Genomic DNA, 23767 nt, shown 5'->3' on the forward strand with positions numbered 1-23767 from the left:
TAGATAGATAGATAGATAGATAGATAGATAGATAGATAGATAGATAGATAGTTTTTTTTTGTTTGTTTGTTTTTTGTTTTTGAGACAGAGTCTCACTCTGTTGCCCAGACTGAAGTACAGTGGCGTGGTCTTGGCTCACTGCAACCTTTGCTTCCCGGGTTCATGCCATTCTCCTGCCTCAGCCTCCCCGAGTAGCTGGGACTACAGGTGCCCGCCACCATGCCTGGCTAATTTTTTGTATTTTCAGTAGAGATGGGGTTTCACCATGTTAGCCAGGATGGTCTTGATCTCCTGACCTCGTGATCCACCCGCGTCAGCCTCCCAAAGTGCCGGGATTACAGGCGGAGCCACCGCACCTGGCCAAGAACATATATTTTTAAATTCTCTTTAGGGCCTGCTTAAATTTTCCCTTAATATCTCGTGAATCCACTGAGTGCATGACCATGCAGTGCAATTGCTCAAGCTGTGGTCCACAACAGGAGACTGGTTTCTTCCTGTCAGTGTTTTCACTTGTATTAGGACATGAATAATTTAGGCAGAAGTAAGTTAATATTGTTTAATGCTGAAAACTCTTGTAAGCTACTTTCTGTAACTCAACTGCGTTTCTGCTTGTAGATCCAGCCAAAAGGTTGTCCAGAATTTCTCTTGACAAGTTCTCGTTTCAGATTAACCTTAACTAAAAAGCATTCTCTGCTACTTGCAGGAATCCAACCACCCGGGTCAAACAGGAGGTTTTGTGCGAGGACCCCCAAGGTTGCCACCGAGGTAAGTAAATGTGGGAAAAGTTAGAGAAAAATTAATGACTCAGAGACCCAGCTCTCTTTTTTACCACCACAATTCAGTGTTGTTGGCCTTGGATCTTTTTTTAGCGATGAAATAATCTCACCAGTTCACCCAGGCCCCGTAATCCACAGTCTGCTTATAACGGTAGGTTGTGGGAATCTCTGCTCCCTTTTTAACACAGTTCAACTCATAGAGCATTTATTTCCTCAAATAAATGAACAAGACTCATTTCTGAACTTAAAACAGCTCCACTTCTAGAATATACATATACATGCCCACTAACACCCTCCTGGTTAAGAGACTGGTTTTTGACATTTCCAAAGGGGACTGGCTTTGTGAGCTCAGAGGTGACTGCCTTCTGAGTTCCAGAGCTGTTCAAATAAAGGGCTGTAATGCTATCAGAAGACATTATTACTATGTTGAAATGTATTTATTTGTTTATTTTTTGAGACGAAGTCTCGCTCTGTCTCCAGGCTGGAGTACAGTGAGTGGCGCCATCTCAGCTCACTGCAACCTCCGCCTCCCAGGTTCAAGCGATTCTCCTGCCTCAACCTCCCGAGTAGGCTACAGGCCTGGGACTACAGGCATGAGCCATCATGTGCAGCTAATTTTTGTATTTTTAGTAGAGATGGGGTTTCACCATGTTGGCCAGGATGTTCTTGATCTCTTGACCTCGTGATCCGTCCGCTTGGATCTCCCAAAAATCCGTGCTGGGATTACAGGCGTGAGCCACCACGCCCGGCTGAAAATTATTTATGTCATAGAGATTAAGGAAAAGCTTTCAAAGTAATAGTTGTCCTATCCTTTCAGAACTAGCTTTCTTTATATTAATCTAAATTAGAGTTTTAATAGTAACACCTATAACATGAATATTAGGGGATTTTGATGTTCCTTTTCTAATAATGTGCAAGACCCCAGCACACATGCATCATATCTTATAAGCTTTTCATCTCAGACTTTGGTGGAAAGTGCCTAGTTTCCAGAAATAGTCATGATGTGTTTAAGAGCAAATGGGACCTTAGAGAGCTCATGATAGTAAATGCTTGTTTGTCTTGAACTAATGAATCTCTAGTACAAGATAAGAGGAAGCTGGAAAATCGTGGCATTTCCTCTAATAATGTAATGTTTAATGCAGCAGCAGTCATTTGCTCAAAAATAGCATACACTGCATGTTTCAGTAAATTGTATTCCACTAGCAGAAAGCTGTGTGTGTGTGTGTGTGTGTGTGTGTGTGTGTGTGTGTGTAAGACAGGACAGAACAGAATTTAATACTGATCAGAACACTGACTCATGGCTGCTACATTGATTTTCAGACCTGTGAATGGAAAAACCATTCCAACTCAACAGCCTCCAACCAAGGTGCCCCCTGAGAGACCACCTCCCCCAAAGCTTTCTGCAACCAGAAGATCTAATAAGAAACTGCCTTTTAATCGATCCTCTTCTGACATGGATCTTCAGAAAAAACAAAGTAACTTGGCAACTGGACTCTCAAAAGCCAAGAGTCAAGTTATTAAAAATCAAGATCCGGTGCTACCCCCTCGCCCCAAACCAGGACACCCTCTCTACAGTAAATACATGGTAAATTTAGCTTTTAAAAATGTTTGTGGTCAAGAGATGTGCCCTAAAGTATATATAAGATTCATTTATTCCTTAGAAAAAGATGATGGAACAAATGTGGAATTGTCCCTTGACACCAAGAGTGCTTTAGATGACTAGCCATAATAAATTCTAGGTCTTGGGCACGGTGGCTCATGCCTATAATCCCAGCACTTTGGGAAGCTGAGGCTGGTGCAGCAGCTTGAGGCCAAAAGTTTGAGACCAGCTGGCCAACGTGGTGAAACTCCGTCTCTACTAAAATTACAAAAAATTACCCAGGCGTGATGGCACAATCTTGTAATCCTAGCTACTCAGGAGGCTGAGGCGTGAGAATTGCTTGAGCCCGGGAGGCAGAGATTGCAGTGAGCCAAGATCGCGCCACTGCACTCCAGCCGAGGCAACAGAGCAAGACTCTGTCTCAAAACAAACAAAACACCTAGGTCTTTAAAGCAGGGTTTCATTATTAGGAGAAATGTAGGGAAAGGGGAGAGAAAGCCGGGCAGGCCACGCTTGTAACTTGCTGCCTGGCTGGACCAAACAGAAATTCTGAAAAACCTGACCCTGTGGGTAATACTAATGGGAAAACTCTGATAGATACTATAGTTTATATCTTTTGTTTTTCCTTTCATTTAAGAGTGTCACTCTATCACCCAGGCTGGAGTGCAGTGATGCAGTCATAGTGCACTGCAGTCTCGACCTCCTGAGCTCAGGGATCCTCCTGCTTCACACTCCTGAGTAGCTGGGGCTATGGGAACATGCCTCCCCTCCAGGCTTATGGTTTATATCTTGATGTAGTTTATATCTAATAACTCCTTTTCCCATTGAGTAAATTTTAAAATGAAGTAGAAAGTTCTTACTAAGATGGATGATTTTTCCCTCATTTTCCCCTTTTGTAAGCCTAATAATTATCATGATCCATTTAATAGTTACCAGTTAGAAGTTTTCATCAATAGTTGAGATACTGATTTTGTTCTCTTTTAATGTTTTTCTCATCAAATGGCCTAAACTTTTGTCTGCATTTGCCACAGTTAAAAAACAGAGTTGCTGGGTGGTGGCTTATACCTGTAATCGCAGCACTTTGGGAGACCAAGGCGGGTGGATCACTTGAGGTCGGGAGTTCGAGACCAGCCTAGTCAACATGGTGAAACCTCTGTCTCTACTAAAAATACAAAAATTAGCTGGGCGTGTTGGTATACGCCTGTAATCCCAGCTACTCTGGAGGCTGAGGCAGGAGAATCACTTGAACCCAGGAGGCAGAGGTTGCACTGAGCCGAGATCGTGCCACTGTACTCCAGCCTGAGCAACAGTGAGACTCCATCTCAAAAAAAAAAAACAAAACAACAACAACAACAAGTTGATGTGTTCTCTACATTAATCAGGTTAACCTGAAAGATGTAAAACAAATAAAAATGATAAGGAGGCCAGGAGCAGTAGCTCACACCTATAATCCCAGCACTTTGGGAAGCCAACTGCTTGAACCCAGGAAGTGGAGGTTTCAGTGAGCCAAGATCATGCCACTGCACTCCAGCCTGAGTGACACAGTGAGACTCTTTTTTAAAAAAAATAAAAAATAAAAATGATCATGAGAGCAGGACTGCTTACACTTTTTACCAATTTGAATGACAGAGTAGCTTGTAACAAGAACAGCAATTAATAATTCTATGTTGTGTTACTACATTTCCATCATCGAACCAGGAATTATTTTTTCTTTAAGCTGTTCAGAGTTTTTTAAAAATCCTCTTTAGAGAAGGGTATAGACAAATAAGAAGGAGGCAGTATATTCATATATATTAATATTCATTTAAACTGATAAAACTTTAATTGCTAAAACCCAGGAGTGTTCTTTGGGATAGATTACTTAATTAATAAATAAAAACAGTAGTTGATGTATATTGAGTACTAATTATGAGCCAGGCGCTGTTTGAAGCACTTTATGTGTATATTAAATAACTCATTTATTCCTCACACCAACCTTGTGAGGTAGATATTATTATCCTTGAACAAGTGAGAAAAATAAGAAACAGAGACATAAAGTAACATGCCCAGGGTTGTAAATCCAGTTAATTAATGGTGGGAGCAAGATTTGAGAACAGGTCAGCTGGCTCTGATGCCTGCTCCTAACCATCATGCCAATTGTAGCCTCTACTTGATTTGGCCATTCTGTGTCAAGAGCCCTTTCTCAAGGGGAACCAGATTTCACGTTTGGTTCTTGTCACGCACGTCTGTGTGAAGAGACCACCGAACAGGCTTTGTGTGAGCAACAAGGCTGTTTATTTCACCTGGGTGCAGGCAGGCTGAGTCTGAAAAAGGAGTCAGCAAAGGGAGACAGGAGTGGGGCAGTTTTATAGGATTTGGGTAGGTAGTGGAAAATTACAGTTAAAGGGGTTTATTCTCTTGTGGGCAGAGGCAGGGGTCACAAGGTGTAGGGTAGGGAGATCAGGAGACTCTTTCTCCGTGGGAGGAACATAACAAGGTCGATTGATTACTTGGGGTGGGGCAGAAACAAATCACAATGGTGGAATGTCATCTTTTATGGTTCTTCAGTTGCTCCAGACCATCTGGATGTACATGTGCAGGCCACAATGGCTTAACTTGGGCTCAGAGGCCTGACAGTTCTTAGCATAGTCGTATAATGTCAATAAAGCATTTTTAAAAACTCAATGCATTCAAAATGATGGTATATTTAGAGCTGAATGTCTTATTACAAAATAATTCTTTAAATCTTTCATTTATTGCCTGCCTATAGTACCATTAAATTGCTAGCCAGGAATCTGACAAAGATGCTGGGAAATGGCACCACCAAGCCAGCGGTACAGGGCCACATCCTTGCACTGTGGATCTTTGCTCCTGGGTGACCCAACGCCCAGGCAGCCTTCTTCCCATGTTGGATGTGAGCTTGTGTGGTTACATTTCTGGGGTATGCGTTTTATATAATACAGACCCTCTGATGTGCACTCAATCAGCTAAAATTTTCCAAAGCAGGAAACAGAGCCCCTTGGACAAGGTCCAGTACAGATGTAAAAACCATTCTAAGATCAGACAGAGCTGAGTGGACCAGGAAGTGGCTGGGATCAGGCCATGAAATGGATTTAAGTAGACACTTGGTATCAGAGAGACTCTAGGAGAAGAAGAGCTTCAAGGTCTATGGAAACAAGCAGGCAGGCAGGCAGGCAGTACACGGAGAGCTCCAATCACTGATCAGCCTTCAGAGGCCACCATTGTAAGAACCCTGAATTAAAGAACTGGCTGTGAGGTCAAGTGCTGGGTGTTTCTCCTTCAAACCCCCAGGGGACTTGGTGGCTCTTATCCTGTAGAATGGAACTTCCTGGTTATAGTCATTAAGGGAATGTTAGGCCATGTTCAGCTCTTGTGGTTCTATGGGCCCAACTCCAACTCCCAAGAGCCTCTTAACATCCATGAGAAATGACAGGCCCCGTTGATCTAGAGCGTGATGAAGCCGGGTGAGTTTAGCTGCTGGAGAAGGTGCTCTTTAGGCACACACATGCCAAATTCCTAAATGATCAGTAACGTAAGAGGAGGTTATTTGATTGTGAATAAGCCTTTTATTGGTTTACATTTAAGCTCTCTGTGCCTCATGGAATTGCCAATGAAGATATTGTCTCACAAAACCCTGGAGAACTCTCTTGTAAGGTAAAGTAGAGCTCTTTCTTTACTGGTTAATGTAAAAAAAAAAATTAATCCTACTATTACACGTTATTAAATGCTTTAGGCTCCAAAGATTAAAATGTGAAAAAGTAATAATGTTTTATTAAATAATAATTGCTTTAGAGAGTGGATTGTACCTTACAGCTTGGGGATGTACTTGTGATGCTGAAGCAGACGGAAAATAATTACTTGGAGTGCCAAAAGGGAGAAGACACTGGCAGAGTTCACCTGTCTCAAATGAAGATTATCACTCCACTTGATGAACATCTTAGAAGCAGACCACACGTAAGGGATTAATATTGTTACAGCCCTCATATCACACGTAGCAGCACATTTCATGGAACTATTAATTACATCTCATCTTCAGGTTTTTATTAGCACATTTATTGTAACCAGAGTAAAAATTACAGTAGCATTTTATTCCACTTTTAGAATAAATTACTACTAAGAGACTTGCCGCTGCCATATTAATCACCTCGATAGAGTGACTACCCTGTGTTTTGCTTTCTTCATAATGTGCTGACTTATGACAACCAGAATATTCAGTCATTAATTTTCAACTGTAAGAGCTGTTTGTTTTTTAAGTAATGTAAACCTGTTTACCAAAGTGTCAGAGAATAGTTTTCTAGCAGAATGGAAGTCTGACACTAAAAAGCACTTCCCTTTAAGATTTAAGCTTAATATAAACCTCATTTCTCTGATGATAGCTCATAAAACAATAAAATGTAATCCAACAACCTCAAGTCCCGATTTTGTGGAACCTGGGAAGATGCAGTGATTATTGAAAGTCATTTGTTTAGCAAGAAAAATGATGTTGAACAATTTGTAGGAGTATATTTTTTAAAGAGCTTCTTAAGTTATCCAGGTAAAATTTCACTATCTGTTAACATAGTAAATATAAAAAATAGGCCAGGCACAGTGGGTTCATGTCTGTAATCCCACCACTCTGGGAGGCCAAGGCAGCAGATCACTTGAGCCCAGAAATTCAAGACCAGCCTGTGCAACATGGCAAAACCGTGTCCCTAGTAAAAATACAAAAATTAGTGTGGCATGGTGGTGCATGCTTGTAGTCTCAGCTACTCAGGAGACTGAGGTGGGAGGATCACTTGAGCCCAAGAGATCGAGGCCACAAGTGAGCCATGATTGTACCACTGCACTCCAGCCTGGGCCATAAAGCGAGACTCTGTCTTGAAAAAAAATACAAATAAAAAATGAAGTAAATATGAAAAATAATAGTAATCAAGTAAAGTACTTGGTTTGCCATTTATCCCAGTTTTCATAATCTTTTCCAGCTTTTCTTCTTAGAAGGCAGTTTATCTTTTGAAGTTTGCTAAGAAACTGAAAAATTGTATTTGGAGAGCAGAGGAGATATGTGTTAAGGTAGCTTCTGCTGGCATATGAAAATCCTTACTTTAGCTCCCACGGGGAAAGTTCTCCTCTGACTCTTTTTGTCTGTTTTGGTACAGCATTATCCATCTGTCATAGCTGTCCTTCCTCTTTTCAGAACACACTCATGGCAACAGTGGGAGTTATACTGCCAAAACCTTTCCTTTGTGAAAATAGAAGCTAAAAGCAAGTAGATTTTTTTTTTTTTTTTTTTGAGACAAGGTCTCACTCCATGGGCAGGCTGAAGTAAAGTGGTATGATCACTACAGCCTTGACCTTCCCGACTCAAGCAGTCCTCCCACCTCAGCCTCCTGAGTAGCTGGGACTACAGGCATGCGCCACCATGCCTGGCTAATTTTAAAAATTTTTTGTAGAGACAGGGTCTCACTATGTTGTCAGGGCTAGTCTGAAACTCCTAGGCTAAGCCATCTGCCTGCATGGGCCTCCCGAAGTGTTCGGATTACAAGTATGGGTCACCATGCCCAGCCAAAAGTTAGTCTTTTATAACAGTGCAAAGTTCTTCCCACCTTACATACCACCTTCTCATCTTTTACTATAGACTTGCAGAGAGTTGGCCTCTGATAGGCAGCTATTGGTGATAATGAAATGAATCATCCTTTATGCTTCTGGGTTAATGGCTTTTGTTACATTTTTTAAAAATAAAACTTACCTATTTGAAAGCCTAGTTTTAAGGTACATATCTCTATGAATGTGTTGCACTTTCCCCCTAACTTGGCAAACAGAAAATATTGAATGAACATGACCATTTGTGGTTGAATCAGAGAGATCATGGGAACAGTGGAAGGTTGTTGCCTGGTACGTGGTTGAGACCCTAGACCTGGGTTTCAGGGAAGTGGGATTTGGTTCCCCTTCCACCTTCTTCGGTGGTTATGTAACTTCTCTAAACTTTATTTTTTTAATGTGTGAGATAACTGCCCACAGAGTTGTCTTCAGAGTTGACAAATTATATGATTTTGTGTAAAATTCCAGAATTTAGTGAGGGACTGGGTGTGGTGGCTCACGCCTGTAATCCCAGCACTTTGGGAGGCCAAGACAGGTGGATCACCTGAACCCAGGAGTTTGAGACCAGCCTGGCCAACATGGCGAGATCCCATCTCTACAAAATATACAAAAATTAGCCAGGCATGGTAGTGCACGTCTATAGTCGCAGCCACTTGGGGGACTGAAGTGGGAGGATAACTTAACCCCTGGAGGTCAAGGCTGCAGTGAACTGTGATTGCACCACTACACTACAGCCTAGGTGACAGAGCAAGACCCTGTGTCAAAGAAAAAAAAGCCATGTCAGAACTAAAATATCTCAGAATTCATGAAATTTCCATAGTGTCCATTTATTTAGAGAAAAGCATTAAGCAGTCCATGAAAAAATGTTAGGGTCATCTTGGTAAGCCACTTTAGTAAGCTACATTAGCCATTAGAGTCTTGACTTGTTATATTTCAGTTTACCTAAGTTGAGAGAATGAAAGTTTTGTTTCTGCAGGGGCATTTTGGTTGAAAGAGCAGGTGAGATTTAGAAAAGATCTCAGCAAAGGTGCTGCAGGGTTGAAATGGAGTGGACCATCATTCACCGTGCACTCTGATCAGCCTGGTGCATCATGGCCAGGGGAAGGGCAGAGGTATTGAAGTGTCAGGATGTCTCTAAGGGGACAAGAGTTATTAGAGGAGGTGAAGAGACAAGAAAGGGCACAAAAATCTGCCTTTATTTATTTCACAGGCTTGCCAGTGTTGAAGAGTGTTAAGTTATAACTCCAAATAATATCCTTCAGTGAGATTTGATGATGAGGATAAGCCTGTCTCTTCATGTAAAGAAACTAAGAATAACAATTGCTAGTCAATAAGAAGAGGTCACTCTTCAGCTTTGCCTTCTCCTCTGGCCAGTCTAGGCAATTGGCTAGATGGATAGAGAATGTTAGATTATTTTTGCTAATTTATTTAGAACTACTGTTGGAATAAACCATTCGGATTAAAGACAGAATGCAGACCAGGCATGGGAGGCAGCGTTGCTTTCAAATTAGAAAAAGCACTTAGTTAAGGTCATAAATGAAATGGATTTTACTTTTGTGAATTATACTTTTGTGGAAAGTCATTAGCTCCTTTCATTACAAAAGGCAAGAGCATAAATCATAGAACTTTCTTCCTTTTCCCATCCTAATAAAGACACAACTTTCAAGACTCCGTCTTGATCCGTTTTAAGGAAAAGCTACCCTTGAAAGGGAAAGAGGTCAAAACCACTACTTCAGGGTAGAATAGGCACTGTTTAAAAGTAAACGAACAGTTCCCTTTTGTTTTACTCAGTTTCAAAAGCAAAACAGAACACACTGGGGATATTTTAATTGAGATTTTCGTCCTCCCTTGGCAAGGACACATTCTTCTTCAACTTGATAATAATTCCCTTGTTTGGCTCAACTGTGTGGTTTGCATCTTGTACTCATAATGTAATTGTGTCAAGAGGACTCTAATGAGAAAAAAAAATTGGTCTCAGAGTGAATAATAAATCCACCATCTATCCTGCACACTTCATTCACAGCCCTGTTTTCCCCCCTAAGGATCCAAGCCACGCTCAAAAGCCTGTTGACAGTGGTGCTCCTCATGCTGTTGTTCTTCATGATTTCCCAGCAGGTAAGGATGTAAATAATACAGTAGGAGAACCACAGGATCCAGGAGTAAGTCTTTCTCCCTGCCCTGGGGTTAGCCTCTCAAGGGCTTCCTTCTTCATTTTCTGTGCCTGTAGTGTCCTAGACTAGAGAGGTCATCTTATCCAGGACTCTACTTCAAGAAGGGTCGATTGTACCAGCCATTCCAGAAAGCTTAGTTGTATACCCTTGCCTTTGAAGCTCCCTGAGAAATAGAGAGAGAGAGAGAGACTTTCCCTTACAGATGAACATTGCAAATTGCCTACCAGTCACAAACTCTTTAACTCTTTCAAAATAGTGGGTACTAATTAACAATTGTAATATGACTGGGCATAGTGGCTCACACCTGTGATCCCCGCACTTTGTGAGGCCAAGGCAGGTGGATCACCTGAGGTCAGGAGTCCAGACCAGTCTGAACAACATGTTGAAACCCCATCTCTATGAATACAAAAAAGCAGCTGGGCGTGGTGATGCATGCCTGTAATCCCAGCTACTTGGGAGGCTGAGTCAGGAGAATCGCTTGAACCTCGGAGGCCCAGGTTGCAGTGAGCTGACATTGTACCATTGTACCCTGGGCAACAAGAGCAAAACCCTGTCTCAAAAAAAAAAAAAATTAGTAATAAAGTTAATTCTAACATAATAACTGAAGTTCTTTTGTCCTCAAAGTTGTCTCAGCTGCTACTTACCTATGAGAGCAAAATATTTTTTTTTTTTTTTGAGACGAGATCTTGCTCTGTCGCCTAGGCTGGAGTGCAGTGGCACAGTCACTGTAACCTTGAACTCCTGGACTCAAGTGATCCTCCCCCCTCAGCTTCCCCAGTAGCTAGGACTACAGGGATGCCACTACACCTGGCTAATTTTTTTTTTTTTTTTCAGGGACATGGTCTCGCTATGTTGCCCAGGCTGGTCTTGAACTCCTGGCCTCAAGTGATCCTCCCACCTTAGCTTCTTAAAGTGCTAAGATAACAGGCTTGAGCCACCCATGCCCACACATAATTATTTTTGTAATAATTTTTAAAATACTCTCATACCCAAGGCTACAAATAAACTCCTGATTTACTTACAATCTCTTTTATCCACTTGATAGGCTGATTTTTATTTTGGTATGGGTATACTTATTTGCTAAAGAGTTATAGTACTCCCTTAGTTAACATTTGAAATAAAAATGATTTGTAAGCATGATTGAGAATAATAAGAATATTATACCACGTCTATAAACTTTTTTCATTGTTCAGTGTGTATTCAGCATGGGTTTATATTGGCACAGTAGGAAACATTTGCTAACACAATAGTGTTTTTATTCAACCATTTCCCATCTATCAAAGCATGGTAAATGTAACTAATTTGGTCTTTAAAAAGGGAGCTCATAACAATATCCAAAAAAAGAATAGCATTTTTTAAGTCAATTTGATTAGTATAATATGTTCTCAGAATCAGTGGAACGTAACTGCCTCAGTGGACACAACCAAATGCTACTTTGTGCCTTTATCAAATGTGCAACCAGGATAATTCATCATACATAACCATAATTTTATATTACAGAGCAAGTTGATGATTTGAACCTCACTTCTGGAGAAATTGTTTATCTTCTGGAGAAGATAGATACAGACTGGTACAGAGGGAACTGTAGAAACCAGACTGGCATATTTCCTGCCAACTATGTCAAAGTGATTGTAAGTGGGTTGTATTTGTTTTAATTTAGTCATATACTCAGTGGGTTCTATGTGACTTGTAGGTTGGAAAAAATAACTAGAAACCCAGATTCTAGTTCTCTCTTTTTCATTGATTCATTTGACATTTGGAAAACTCAAAAATAAAGATTTGGTCAACTAGATGATGGTTAATTATTATATTATGGGGTGTTAGAACTTAATGCCTAAATGCTGTCTGAAATCCTAAAGTGAAAGACCACCACAGGTCAACTGGTGAATCAGCTGTTCTTGGAGGGTTGTTAAGCACTTAAGGATATATGGTAATTCTTTGAGACATTTAGTGAACATGAATTGAACGATACTAGATTATCCTGTAGAGGTGTCCTCTGAGATTATGGTACCACTTCTTTTCTTTGGAGTACATTTTGGTTTGGGTTTCTTTCATCTTTTCCATTCTTATTTATCTCTGTCTTTAAAAAAAAAAATCTATTTGGGAATACAGAGGTATTTGTATTGTAGATAGTGGTTCATTAATGGTTGTGCCCACAAAATAATTTCTAATCTGATTAGAATAATTATATTAAAGTACCAGAATTTTATATACCCTCACAGCCTAACTTGTGAAAGCATTCCTGTGTGTGAGAGCTGTGTGTAAGCCCAGATGGCTGTGAAATATGGGGATAAAATCAGATAGCCCTCACACATTTGTATCATTGGAAGAGGATGACTTCGTCCCTGATATAACTTATGATACCATGAAATATCAAAAAAATCTAGCTTAACTGCATTAACAGCTTATTTGGAAGGAAAAAGTAAACAAATTCCATTACATCACAAAATTAGAAAACAAGACTAACAGAAAATCTGAATTCTTCAAATGGAAATGAATTTGAATCTCTTGGATTATGAAGGGTAGGCATTAAAAATTGTCTAGTTTATCTATGCCTTGATTCTTTGAAGAAGTTCAACTACATTCTCTAAATTAATATTAAGAATAATGTTTGTTTTAGCACTCTTCCTCATTTTTCTTCTGCCCGATGTAGCAGTACTTTAAAAAGCACAATTACCACACTGAAATCAATCACACAGAATCTGCCACATTATTGGTGTGTTATTTCTAAGCCCACGAGTTTAAAAAAATTGTTTTAAAACTTCAAACCTTTAAAATTCATCAAGGAGGCACTGATTTAATTAATATAAACCTCAAGCTTTAAGTAGTTTTAGATTGCATGCATTATAGCCAAATGTTTTATTGCAACCCAGCCCTCCTCTACTGAGCCTTGGAAATAAGATACTATATTAAGTGCTTGGCTGGGCACAGTGGCTCATGCCTGTAATTCCAACACTTTGGGAGGCTGAGGCGGTAGGATCACTTGAGCTCAGGAGTTCAAGACCAGGCTGGGCAACATAATGAGACCCTGTCCCCACAAAAAATTGAAAAATTAGCTGGGCATGGTGTCAGGTGTCTGCAACTCCAGCTACTTGGGAGGCTGAAGTGGGAAGATGGTGTGAGCATGGGAGGGCAAGGCTGCAGTGAGCCATAATCATGCCACTGCTCTCCAGCCTGGGCAACAGAGTGAGACCCTGTCTCAAAAAATAAATAAAATAAAGTGCTTGCCACTTAGTAGATGTTTGCTAAATACAGATTCCTTTCTTCCTTCCCTATTCATGTTGAAGGGGGAAAATGTTCCAGTTATAAATGTGAAGAGAATCCACAAGTTGTTTGCTTTGTTTTGTTTTGTTTTGTTTTGTTTTTTGAGACAGTCTCGCAGTTGTTGCCCAGGCCAGGCTAGTCTCGAACTCCTGGTCCACCCACCTCAGCCTCCCAAAGTGCTGGGATTACAGGCTTGAGCCACTGCACCCGGCCCAAGAATCCAAAGTTTTATTGAAATATTTTATCTTGGGGTCAGAGAAGTATTGCAGGGTTCTACCAACACTTGGAGTAGGTGTGGTAGAGCTAATGCGTGGCACTGTGAATGCCTAATGCCTGATTTCTATCTTAAGTCCTTCTCAGCTGCAGTTTTCAACCTGGAGAATATGGGATAGAGCTGGCAGGGTGTGGCAGCTCACGCCTATAATACCAGCACTTTGGGAGGCTAAGGCAGGCAGATTGCTTGAGTCCAAGAGTTCAAGACCAGCTCAGGCAACAATGGTGAAACCCTGTCTCTGCTAAAAATACACAAATTAGCCGGGTGTGGTGGTACATACCTGTAGTCCTAGCTACTTGGGGGAGGTAAAGCAGAAGGATCACTTGAGCCTGGGAGGTCGAGGCTGCAGTGAGTTCTGATTGTGCCGCTGCACTCCAGCCTGGGTGACAGAGTTAGACCCTGCCTCAAAAAAAAAAAAAGGGATAAAGAAAATTCAGTCAGAATTAGAGTGATATTAATGTGGTTATTCCAGCAAATAAGAGAATTGATTGGCCACTCAAGGAAGGCTACTTCACACGTTATACTTTTTTTTAATCCAAATTCAGGATTTTTTTTTTACCAGTTAGCACCTGTAGTTCCTCTTAATCAGATTAACACCTAGCTAAACAAATCCATTTCAATCATGCACTTTCTAATTACTTAACCTTAAATTTATCTGACGAAAATCTGAAAAAAAAATAATTGTTGCCTTGATTTTGTCTTTACTAGATTGATATTCCAGAAGGAGGAAATGGGAAAAGAGAATCTGTTTCATCTCATTGTGTTAAGTAAGTTTTATTTGTGTTCTTTTGCACAAAATACAAAGGAGATAACCATCTATATCGTGAAGAATTACCAAGCTTAAAACACTCCAAGGTCAGGCATGGTGGCTCAGACCTGTATCCCAGTACTTTGGGAGGCTGAGGTGGGAGGATTGCTTGAGGCCAGGAGTTCAAGACTAGCCTGGGCCACATAGCAAGAACCCCTCTCTATTATTTATTTATTCTTTATTTTAAAAGAAAACACTTCACATAGTGATTATTCCAATGCTCACTGTGTCTTTTTAATTACAAAGAAAACTTGTTTAAAAGGTGACAATGGGTTAAAATTCTGATGAAAATACATCATGAACATGCTGATAGAAGCTTACCTAAGCAATTCTGCAACATCAATGCAGGACATAGAGAAAGCAGCAAAGCACAGTCTATGCCAGTGCTTCCTGCAGCCTGGCCTTAGCATGAGCAGAGATAGTTTCATCATTTACTGCATTTTATTTTGGCCTTCTGGTGTTATCTACCCAGTTTTTAGAAGGTTCAAGTATTTTTGTCATGAGAAATAATTAAATCCTGTAGAAATATGAATCCTACAATAACTGCTAGACATTTTGTATTTTTTTGTTTTTAAGAGGAACTAGAAGAAAATGAAGGAAGAGTTAAGTTGAGGACCTTTCCCTGAATTTATATACCATTTTATGCGTCGTTGTAACTCCTTTGTGATTTAAAACACTGCCATAATGCAACTTTATATTCCAGTTAAATGAGCAAATGAATAGAATTCATTACCTGCTGGAGACTGTAAACCTGTCTATGAATAGGTCAGACATAAGGAGATGCTCCCAGAGGACTTTAGAAAACAAATGCAAAGGTTATCACAAATAAGAAAACTTCTGATCCACAGTAGTTGAATTCTATTTCAGATTCAGTTTTTCTCTATTTTTAAGCAGCATATACTGTATCTCAGCAGGTTGAATTTGAAGTGGGCTTTTACAGTCATTGACCCATTGATCTGACTTAAATCAGAATTCTGTGAGAGCTAGAATCAACCTTTTCTCTTTAGGCAATTGCTTCTCCTTAGCCTGTTGCTATTGAAACTTCCTTTCTAAACCCTCAAATTTAGGGATTAGTATTAAAGCACACCTTCTAGAGACACGATTTTATCTCTGCTTTTATCTTATTTTCAGTCAAAATTGCAGATCATGTAAGGATTGTCCCAAATGTCAGAAATTTAGCCCTTTTAAAGGCGATACAAAAATCGTTTCTTTTTAAAGGTAACAGAGTTGGGTCCGAGATTGTGTGTTATGATATGCCGAGTTTCTGTTTTCTTTAAACCTTCTAGTTTTTAAGGCCAACTCACTGATTAATTGAGCATCGACTTTGCCCAGCTGATGCCCATTGCATTCTGCCCTGATTAGTAGTCAGGAAATTTGATGACTTGCCCCGAGATTCCTAGGGTTAACACTCCTCAACTCAGTGCATTTATGATTGGAAGGGTTCAGACTGGACCATGGATTGCTGTGGCCCAAGGATACAAACATATGGAGACTGGGGAGTAAGATGATCAAAAGACACAGCAGGATAAACTAAGCACCCAGCTGCGTGCACTCTGTGATCTTGAGCTTTAGCCTTTTTGAGTGAATAGGTTCCTATCTGTTAATTAGAAGTGTAACTAACTGTTTTTCATGGAATAATTTCAAATTAGCCTAGTATACCTTATTCCATGGTAAACCCAGAATAAATACTTATTGAAAGACTGAATGAAGGTTTTTAAACATTTTAAAAGCACTCTCTAGTCTAATCCACAAAATGTGTTCTTCATTCAGAGGCTCAAGATGTGTTGCTCGGTTTGAATATATTGGAGAGCAGAAGGATGAGTTGAGTTTCTCAGAGGGAGAAATTATTATTCTTAAAGAGTACGTGAATGAGGAATGGGCCAGAGGAGAAGTTCGAGGCAGAACTGGGATTTTCCCCTTGAACTTTGTGGAACCTGTTGAGGATTATCCCACCTCTGGTGCAAATGTTTTAAGTGAGTATAGAGAATTTTTTTTTTGTTATGTCATGTCCTAATTCAAATAAACCAAATAATAGCATTATACTTAAGCTGTATAATAATCCATATTGCCATATTTTTAAGGTAGAAGGAAAACTGATTTTAAAATGAGAATTTGTATGGGATAGACATCATTTGTGGACGTCTCTCAAAGAGCTGGTTTTGGTATTTTAGGTAATTAGCAATAACTTCATATAAGAAATGGCAAAGAGGCTGGGTGTGGTGGCTTAGACCTGTAATCTCAACACTTTGAGAGGCAACAGTGGGCGGATCACCTGAGACCAGGAGTTTGAGGCTGCAGTGAGCTATGACTGTACCACTGTACTTCAGCCTGGGCAACAGAGCCAGACTCTGTTTCAAATAAATAAATAAATAAATAAATAAATGGCAAAGACTTTTAAACAGAAATGAACTATAGACTGTTACTAATGTATGTAGACTATAAATAATTGTGCTTACTTTACAATTAACTAAACAAGCTCAGTGAGGGTACTACAGGTTAAGGCAACGTAGGCAATACATGAAGAGACTGGTGTGGAATCCCAGACTCTTCACTCCCACCCCAACCATTTATTTTTAATACTATATGGCCCTCACATCTAATGTTCTGACTTCCTGTGTTTGTTTGTTTTTTTTAATGTAGGCACAAAGGTACCACTGAAAACCAAAAAAGAAGATTCTGGTTCAAACTCTCAGGTAGGCTGCTTGAACAGATGACTATAGTGACAGCCAGGTTATTAAGGGAATATAGTATGAATTAATTTTTCAATTCATACAACAAATGTTTATAATAAATTACTTAGATGGTTAATATATTTTATATAGAGAGCTCATGCAAAGACACGCAAACCCTGATAGAAAATGAAAACAGATGCTGGGCACAGTGGCTCATGCCTGTAATCCCAACACTTTGGGAAGGCAAGGTGGGTGGATTACCTGAAGTCAGGAGTTTGAGACCAGCCTGGCCAACATGGTGAAACACTGTCTACTAAAAATACAAAACGTAATCAGGTGTGGTGGCATGTACCTGTAGTCCCAGCTACTTAGAAGGCTGAAGCAGGAGAATAGCTTGAACCCGGCGGTAGAGATTACAGTGAGCCGAGATAGCACCACTGCATTCCAGCCTGGGTGACAGAGCGAGATTTTGTCTCAAAATAAAAAGAAAGAAAATGAAAAAGAGACATGATTAGAGAGTTCATAAAAGAGGTACAATAAGCGGCTAATATTGAAAAAATATTTAACCTTTCTAGTAATCAAGAAAATATATAATAAGACAGCAATAAAATACCATTTAACCTATTCAGTTAACAAAGATTCAGTGCAGCTCAACACTAAACAAGCAATTATACACATGTGAGTGTCAGCAAAGAGAGAAAGTACACATTATTATCACCCTAAGAAAAGGATAAAAGCCGGGTGCGGTGGCTCAAGCCTGTAATCCTAGCAGTTTGGGAGGCCGAGACAGGCGGATCACAAGGTCAGGAGATCGAGACCATCCTCCCTAACACGGTGAAACCCCGTCTCTACTAAAAAATACGAAAACTAGCCGGGCGAGGTGGCGGGCGCCTGTAGTCCCAGCTACTCGGGAGGCTGAGGCAGGAGAATGGCGTAAACCCAGGAGGCAGAGCTTGCAGTGAGCCGAGATCGCGCCACTGCACTCCAGCCTTGGCGACAGAGCGAGACTCCATCTCAAAAAAAAAAAAAACAACAGAAAAGGATTAAAAAATGAGAGTTTGAGTCACAAAGATGAGCATAGTGCTAATATAATAAGAAAAAATTGGAAATGACCTAAATATGACCATTATTGGGAGAATGTACTAAAGCTATGAAAAACTAGATTTATAAAGTAAAATCATTTTTTAAATGTCATGAGAGGAAACATATAGGGAAAGGGGATATAAAATTGAATATATAGCATAAAAAGACTGGAAGGAAATTATTCAAGTTAGTATTAAATTGCATCTAGGTAGTAAGATTATATAATGGGTAGGTTCCCCCCACCCCAACTTCTTTTATTTTTTTCTGAGATGGAGTCTCACTCTTTCGCCCAGGCTGGAGTGCAATAGCGCAATCTTGACTCACTGCACCCTCTGCCACCCGAGTTCAAGCGATTCTCCTGCCTCAACCTCCCAAGTAGCTGGGATTACAGGCGCCTGCCACCATGCTTTGCTAGTTGTTGTAGTTTTAGCAGAGACAGGGTTTTACCATCTTGGCCAGGCTGGTCTTGAACTCCTGACCTCATGATCCACCCGCCTCAGCCTCCCAAAGTGCTGGGATTACAGACATGAACCACTGCGCCTGGCCTCCTCCATTTCTTTATACATTTCTCAGCTTACCAAATATTTAGGAAAAATTGTTTCATTTGTATAATGAGAAGGAGAAAAATAATGGGTTAAAATTTTTACACTTTGTAACATGACTCCAGAAGTGCTTAAAGGTACTAGGAATGTGGTACCTTCTGTTGTTTTTTAGTTTGTTGTTGTTTTTGTTGTTTGTTTGTTGTTTTTGTTTTTGTTTTGTTTTGTTTTGTTTTTTGAGACAGGGTCTCACTCTGATGCCCAGGTCGAGTGCAGTGGCAAGATCTCAGCTCACTGCAACCTCTGCTTCCCAGGCTCAAGCAATCCACCTCAGCCTCCTAAGGAGCTGGGGTGACAGGCACACACCACCACTCCCAGCTAATTTTTGTCTTTTTTGTAGACAGGGTCTCACTTTGTTACCCAGGCTGGTCTCAAACTCCTGGGCTCAAGCGATCCACCTGCCTCAGCCTCCCAAGGTGCTAGGATTACAGGGGTGATCCACCACATCCAGCCTTCCATTGTTTTTTCGGTGACAAATTTAGAAGAGTTAAGCCTGATGGGATGATTATGTTTGTGAAAATGTCACTTGTAATTGGCCTGTGTGTCCCCTAATCCTTTTGTCCCTACCCACTGATAAAGTGAAACAGGAAGGAAACTGACTACAGTTCTCCAAAAGGAAATGTTCACATGGTTGTTGCCTGCATTTCTGGGGAATGATAAGTTCCATCCTTTAGGGTTGGTTACTCAGGTGCAGGGGCAAGAGGGCAAGGTTAGTGTTGTTTGCTTGCTTTTGTTTTGTTTTGTTTTGTAAGCCATCAGTTATTGAGCACTTAAGATGTGCCAGGCACTGGACTAAATGTTAGACATGCATTGTCTCATTTAATCCTCTTAGTAACCCCAAGATGAAGCTGAGCCTTAGCTAAGAGAAGCATCTTGCCCAGTGTCACGAAGTTAAGAAGTGGCAGAACTGGGTCTAGAACCCTTGCCTGGCTAGTTCCAAAGCCTTTGTCCTGGCCAGGCGCTGTGGCTCACTCCTGTAATCCCAGCTCCTTGGGAGGCCGAGGCAGGTGTATTGCTTCAGGCCAGAAGTTCGAGACCAGCCTGGCCAACATGGTGAAACCCCGTCTCTACTAAAAATACAAAAATTAGCTGGGTGTAGTGGTGCCCGCCTGTAGTCCTAGCTAATCAGGAGGCTGAGGCAGGAGAATTGCTTGAATCCGGGAGGCGGAGGTTGCATTGAGCCAAGATTACTCCATTGCCCTTCAGCCTGGGCAACAGAGCGAGACTCTATCTCGGACAAAAAAAAAAAAAAGCCTTTTCATTATCCTCTATTATCTGCTTGAGCCTCTTGAACATAGGGTTCCCATCCCAAACTGGCAGAGCTGCCTCTTCACAGAGCAAAACCTTTCTCTAATGTACCTGGGATAAAAGCGTTCTTACACTAGCCCACCACATCTGGGTGTTATCCTGCCCATCTCAGAGTTAACTACACCTCATAAAATTAAAAGTGTGAATTAATGAAGTTCTGTGCTATGGAATCTAATAGTCTCTGAATCAAATAAAGACCTGGGAATTAATAGACCCACCCATTCTGATCCTTCCTAATTTAAATAAAGAAGAGCTTCACTGATAATTACTGTATCAGAATTTTTTCAGTGTCAAATACTATGCATAAATATTTTATGCTTTGACCTAATTATTCAATATAACAATATAATAGGTCATAGTAAGAAAAAAGTTTTTTGGCTGAGTGAGGTGGATCATGCTTGTAATCCCAGAACTTTGGGAGGCTGGGAGGATCACTTGAGCCAAGAGTTCAAGACCAGCCTGGGCAATATAGTGAGACCTCATCTCTGCAAAAATAAAATTAAATAGCCGAGTGTGGTGGCCGCACCTGTAATCCCAGCTACTTGGGAGGCTGAGGAGGGAGGATTGCCTGAGCCCAGGAAGTCAAGACTGCAGTGTGAGCTATGATTCTGTCACTGCACTCCACCCTGGGTTACTAAGTAAGAACTTGTCTCAGAAAAGAAAAGGAAAAAAGTGTTTGCTTAAGCTTTGTATATCCCTCAAAAGCAGAAAAGCCACAAATTCTATCACACTTGTCATTTAGAGTTATAATTTAAGAAAAAATTATTGGAAACTTTTATTTCTGAAACTTGATAGCAACATAAAGTATTAGATAATTTAAAGAAGTCTTCAGGCTTTGAAATCTTAAGACCACTTAACTTTTTTTCCACACTACTCTTTAAGCTTTGTAGAACTCAATTTCAAATAAAATCTTACATTTCTGACCACACTTCTAATTGATAACAGGTTAACAGTCTTTCTGCAGAATGGTGTGAAGCGCTTCACAGTTTTACAGCAGAGACCAGTGATGACTTATCCTTCAAGAGGGGAGACCGGATCCAGATTCTGGAACGTCTGGATTCTGACTGGTGCAGGGGCAGACTGCAGGACAGGGAGGGGATCTTCCCAGCAGTGTTTGTGAGGCCCTGCCCAGGTATGACAACCGCAAGGCATGAGTGCTACTCCTCACGGGGAGCCTGAAACCTTCAAAACTATATACATTCCTTTCCCCTCTGGCCCTGCTCAGTGTGTCTGTCTATATTTGAAAGAGTTGATACATGAAGTTGTGCAAACTGCATTCATATACTTTGTTAGAGTTATAGAAAAAAAAGATAAAAATGTCTTCACTAAATAATGGCTAATATTCCATCTAATAAAACAGTTTATGTAATTTTCCCTGCTAAGAGGACATTGTTCATCTTCTTGAAAGTTAAATAAGTTCAAAATTAATTGAACATACTGTTTTAAAATGTTTTTTATCTCTAATATCACTACCTCTGAAGAGAAAATACTGTGTTTTAGAGCGACAAGAGTTTTTTTTTTTTAGATGTTAGATTTGTGTTTTAGTCCACTGTGTTTCTATATATTTAAATTTTTTATGTCTTCACAGCTGAGGCAAAAAGTATGTCAGCCATGGTACCGAAGGGGAGGAAGGCCAAAGCCTTATATGATTTCCGAGGGGAGAATGAAGATGAGCTTTCCTTCAAGGTCAGAATGTGTATCTCTTCATAACTACATAAAGCACTATAATTTTTTAAATGTTTTCCATTGAATGATGGAACATTTGGGTGGAATATTGATCATTACTCAAGAATGAAGAGATCTCCGACCCTAATTATAAGGGAAGACATTACAGAAAGTGAATAGTGCAAATAGGCCTGCCTGTTAATTTACAGTATCAACCAGGCATTAAGGTACTTAGAGAAAACCTTGGCTTTACACCCCCATACATCCCCAAAGTAATCCCCTGTTCCTTGGTCTTACATCATCACATCTCAGTAATATTAGGCTTTTTATTAGTAACAGATGACCGTCTACATGGCCCTCCAAGCCTGCCATTGACATGTCTTTGAAACTGATGGAGAATCAGATAGCACCTGCTACAATTTGCACTAGTAGCATAGTAGCCTTATAAGACACTAAATTCTTGTCCACAAAGGCAATGACCAGAGCTTTGGGGAAATAGTCCCAAAAGGTTGAGCTAGTTTGCAGAGGTTTTTTGTTTGTTCGTTTTTGTTTTGTTTTTTTTCCACCGAAGAAATGCCTAATTTTTTCTTAAAGTAAAAGTAGATATTTTCTTTTCTTTCTTTTTTTTTTTTTTTTTGAGACAAGAGTCTTGCTCTGTTACCCAGGCTGGAGAGAGTGCAGTGGCATGATCTCGGTTCACTGCAAGCTCCGTCTCCTGGGTTCATGCCATTCTCCTGCCTCAGCCTCCTGAGTAGCTGGGACTACAGGCGCCCGCCACCTCGCCCGGCTAATTTTTTTGTATTTTCAGCAGAGACAGGGTCTCACCATGTTAGCCAGGATGGTCTCGATCTCCTGACGTCGTGATCTGCCCACCTCGGCCTCCCAAAGTGCTGGGATTACAGGCGTGAGCCACTGTGCCTGGCCAAAAGTAGGTATTTTCATGATTCTATTTCCCTAATCCACAACTGGACCATGGTCAGAGGAAAGTACTTTGGGAACAGTGCTAGAAGAAGGAGGGTGGATTTAGTAGTCACTGCTGTAAAAATAGCCTGTGTCAGACAGTGGTAAATTCTCTAGCATTGAAGATATTCAGTCAGAGGCAAGGATGCTATAGAAAGAATTAACATATCAAGGAATGATTGGACAAGGTGTGGTTTAAAACAGTGGAGAGCCAAACAGGGTTTTCACTTGCCTACAACAAGAAGAGAAAAAGGCCAAGTACAGTGGCTCACACCTCTAATCCCAACACTTTTGGGAAGCCAAAGCAGGAGGATCACTTGAGGTCAGGAGTTTAAGACCAGCCTGAATGGCCGGACGCAGTGGCTCATGCCTATAATCCCAGCACTTTGGGAGGCCAAGGCGGGCAGATCACAAGGTTAGGAGATCGACACCATCCTGGCTAACACAGTGAAACCCCGTCTCTACTAAAAATACAAAAAAAAAAATAGCCAGGCGAGGTGGCAGGCGCATGTAGTCCCAGCTACTCGGGAGGCTGAGGCAGGAGAATGGCGTAAACCCGGGAGGCTGAGCTTGCAGTGAGCTGAGATCCGGCCACTGCACTCCAGCCTGGGTGACAGAGCCAGACTCTGTGTCAAAAATAAAAAAATAAAAAAAATAAAAAATGAAAAAATAAAAAGACCAGCCTGGTCAACATAGCAAGACCCTATCTCAACAAAGAAAAAGAGGAAAACAAGGCAATACCGGAATCAGGTATGTGCAGCCTTTGTTGGGGTAAGAGGGGGATACCTTGACTGAAATATGTCAGCATAAGGTTGCTAGCTTCCTATTTTGTGATGGAGTTTTACTTTATTCTGAATAATAAAATGTTATTGCATCTTTTTGTATTAAATGTCATTTCTGTTATAATATATTGTTAGCAGATAATAGATATCCTTCCTTCCCTTCCTTCCTTCCTTCCTTCCTTCCTTCCTTCCTTCCTTCCTTCTTCCTTTCTTTCCTTTCTTTCCTTT

The 23767-nt window shown here is 40.6% G+C and overlaps 1 protein-coding gene across 8 annotated transcripts in view; it reads left to right on the forward strand.

Moving 5' to 3' along the window:
- The window catches only part of SH3D19 (SH3 domain containing 19), a 202374-nt gene that overhangs the window by 173380 nt on the left and 5227 nt on the right, over positions 1-23767 (forward strand). For 7 of the 8 annotated variants that reach the window (XM_017871132.1, XM_017871133.1, XM_017871134.1 and 4 more), the window contains 11 exons: positions 704-765; positions 2097-2361; positions 5962-6030; positions 6169-6330; positions 9996-10068; positions 11625-11755; positions 14371-14429; positions 16241-16443; positions 17111-17163; positions 21078-21264; positions 21721-21818. In XM_017871132.1, coding sequence (XP_017726621.1) covers positions 704-765; positions 2097-2361; positions 5962-6030; positions 6169-6330; positions 9996-10068; positions 11625-11755; positions 14371-14429; positions 16241-16443; positions 17111-17163; positions 21078-21264; positions 21721-21818 — 1362 coding nt within the window. The remainder of the gene's footprint in view (positions 1-703; positions 766-2096; positions 2362-5961; positions 6031-6168; positions 6331-9995; positions 10069-11624; positions 11756-14370; positions 14430-16240; positions 16444-17110; positions 17164-21077; positions 21265-21720; positions 21819-23767) is intronic. The other variant, XM_017871130.1, reaches the window with a different exon arrangement.

The sequence above is a fragment of the Rhinopithecus bieti genome, unplaced genomic scaffold (assembly GCF_001698545.2).
Source record: "Rhinopithecus bieti isolate Rb0 unplaced genomic scaffold, ASM169854v2 scaffold_3878, whole genome shotgun sequence".
NCBI classification, from domain to species: Eukaryota; Metazoa; Chordata; class Mammalia; order Primates; family Cercopithecidae; genus Rhinopithecus; species Rhinopithecus bieti.